Below are 2067 nucleotides of genomic sequence, written 5' to 3'. Positions count from 1 at the left end.
TCCTGACATTAGGAAGCTTACTAAAAGAAAAATATATGCACAAGCCTAGCCATTGTTCCAACTCATTTTTACTTGTGTTGAGAGGCTTGTTTGGGTTCCTTTGTACAGAATAGAGATTTGATTGTGTTACAAATGTCTCAAGTAAATCATCTGTAAGAAACTGCCTTACATACTCAATAGGCTGACGTAAGTCATCATTGAAAATAGGCTCTGGTCCAAGATAGTTGTGATCTGTAGTAACATCATTTTCATCAGCAGGGACCCATGATGTAGTAGTGGCCCTAGCAGCACGAGCTTTCCATGCCTGGGCTTGTGGAGCCTCTACATTTTTCTCTCTTGGTGCAGTAATTTCCAAAAAAAACTGTGTCGTCTTCTCCATCAAGTGACAGGTCAGCAGATGCATCAAAAGTAGCTCTTTCAGAAGTGTGATCAAACATTGATGTATCTGAAACAAATAAAAAAATCAACATAGTACATGGAACATTATTTCAGAGAAGTATGACTGATATCAAAGTGAATAGGCTATAACATGCATCTACATCAAAAGTAATTACTCAAATATCACAACATACCAGTGCAACTTGTAGAAGCAGGTACAAGTGGATGCATAATAAGGGCATCTTTGACCTCTTCTTCAGTGTCATCATCACTATCAACATGCCCCAGGTCAATCACTTGCACTTGTTCAGGATTTCTTGCATGTGCTTTCTCTATGAGTCTGCCATAAAAGATTGATACAGGGAAATCTGTAGGAGCAATAATGTTGAAAAATAATAGTAATTAGTTATTATTATCATTATTATTATCATTATTATTACAACAATAATAACAATAATAATAATAATTATTATTATTATTACTGTAAATCATACCTAAAATAACCTAGTGAACAATATGCAAATGCACCATACTACCCAAAGTGATAACGATTACAAGCAAATATGGACTAATATACGTCTTTGTATGCTCAGTGAAAGACTGAGAAGAACGCCATGTTCCCAAATGGACGTATTCGTCCTCCAAAATAAAACCCACATGTACACAAGAACATGGCTCTAACAGTGTGCTTACATATATGAAAATAACTATCAACATGTCAGCAACCTATAAGAATTTTTCCATACAGATATCTTACCTGATATATTGTCCATGAGAGTAATTATGATGCTATTTAGCAGTAGAATGATGCACAGGTTACACTTCTAATGGCTGCTCATGTACTGAACAAAATATTGCCGAAAGTGGGCGGAGTCAAGTATAGCGCGGGAGCAAGATACAGGACGAAAACGTCTGGTCGGGAAAGAGAATCACATATGCAGTTTTCCTTCAGTTATACTTAATGATAATTTAGCGGACGAATTCGTCCGCGTGGGCAGTAGAGGGTTAAGAAATCAACATTCTCTTCTATGTTCCTCCGTGGATTACGCATTTGCAGGCCTGAATTTATTAATGATGAGATATGTAAGATTTATGAAATTGGAAAGCAGTTAAAATACCCAAAACACTTTTTGGATACTTGTTTGAAACATGCAAAAAGAACATTCTATAATACTGAAAGAAAACAAAAAATTTATAACATAAGCCTGTTGATATTTCCATACAATGAAAATATGTACAAAGGCCAAGAACTTCAGTGTTGTTCTAGTAGTAAGCCTAAGATAGCAAGGCAATCAGACCATTCAACATTCATTACTCTACAACATTGTCTTTTTTTGTGGGGGAAAATGTGACATTGAGAAAAACCCTAAGAATCCAAGTCGCACACAGAAACAAAGGTTTAAATGAATCTAATTTTGAAGTGTGCAACACACTGAAAAATAAACAAGCAGAGCATATTCAAGTCAGACTTGCAGGGGTTCTTACTGATTTGCATGAAGCAGACATCAGGTATCGTGCTGATTGCAGATGCAATTCTTGAGTTCAAGAAACATACAAGCTGCACTTTGAGAAGCATTTTAATTCTACCAACATAGAAACATTAGACACAACATTACATTCTGTTGTCAGATTCATTGACAGAAAAAGATCAAAATTATGGAGTTCAATTGCCATATTTCAGGAATACTA

At 35.6% G+C, this 2067-nt stretch overlaps 1 protein-coding gene across 1 annotated transcript; it reads right to left on the bottom strand.

Annotated features, from left to right (window-relative positions):
- Window positions 1–170: 170 nt before the first annotated feature.
- Window positions 171–1210, bottom strand: LOC143039187 (uncharacterized). Its single transcript, XM_076209044.1, has 3 exons — window positions 1136–1210; window positions 573–746; window positions 171–445 (listed from the first exon to the last, which is right to left on the bottom strand). Exons 1-3 carry the CDS (start codon window positions 1149–1151, stop codon window positions 282–284), a joined length of 354 nt encoding a protein of 117 aa, XP_076065159.1. The 5' UTR covers window positions 1152–1210; the 3' UTR covers window positions 171–281.
- Between the last annotated feature and the right edge of the window lie 857 nt (window positions 1211–2067).

Source organism: Oratosquilla oratoria, chromosome 26, assembly GCF_046742065.1.
Source record: "Oratosquilla oratoria isolate Oo_2021 chromosome 26, ASM4674206v1, whole genome shotgun sequence".
Taxonomy (NCBI): Eukaryota; Metazoa; Arthropoda; class Malacostraca; order Stomatopoda; family Squillidae; genus Oratosquilla; species Oratosquilla oratoria.
Note: the sequence above shows the minus strand (reverse complement) of the source record. Positions and strands in the feature narration are given on the sequence as shown.

Excerpts from the sequence above, each read along its gene's own strand:
- LOC143039187 (XM_076209044.1), bottom strand. Across the intron at positions 446-572 it reads TGCTTCTACAAGTTGCACTG|ATACATCAATGTTTGATCAC; the intron begins GTATGTTGTGAT and ends TATTTGTTTCAG.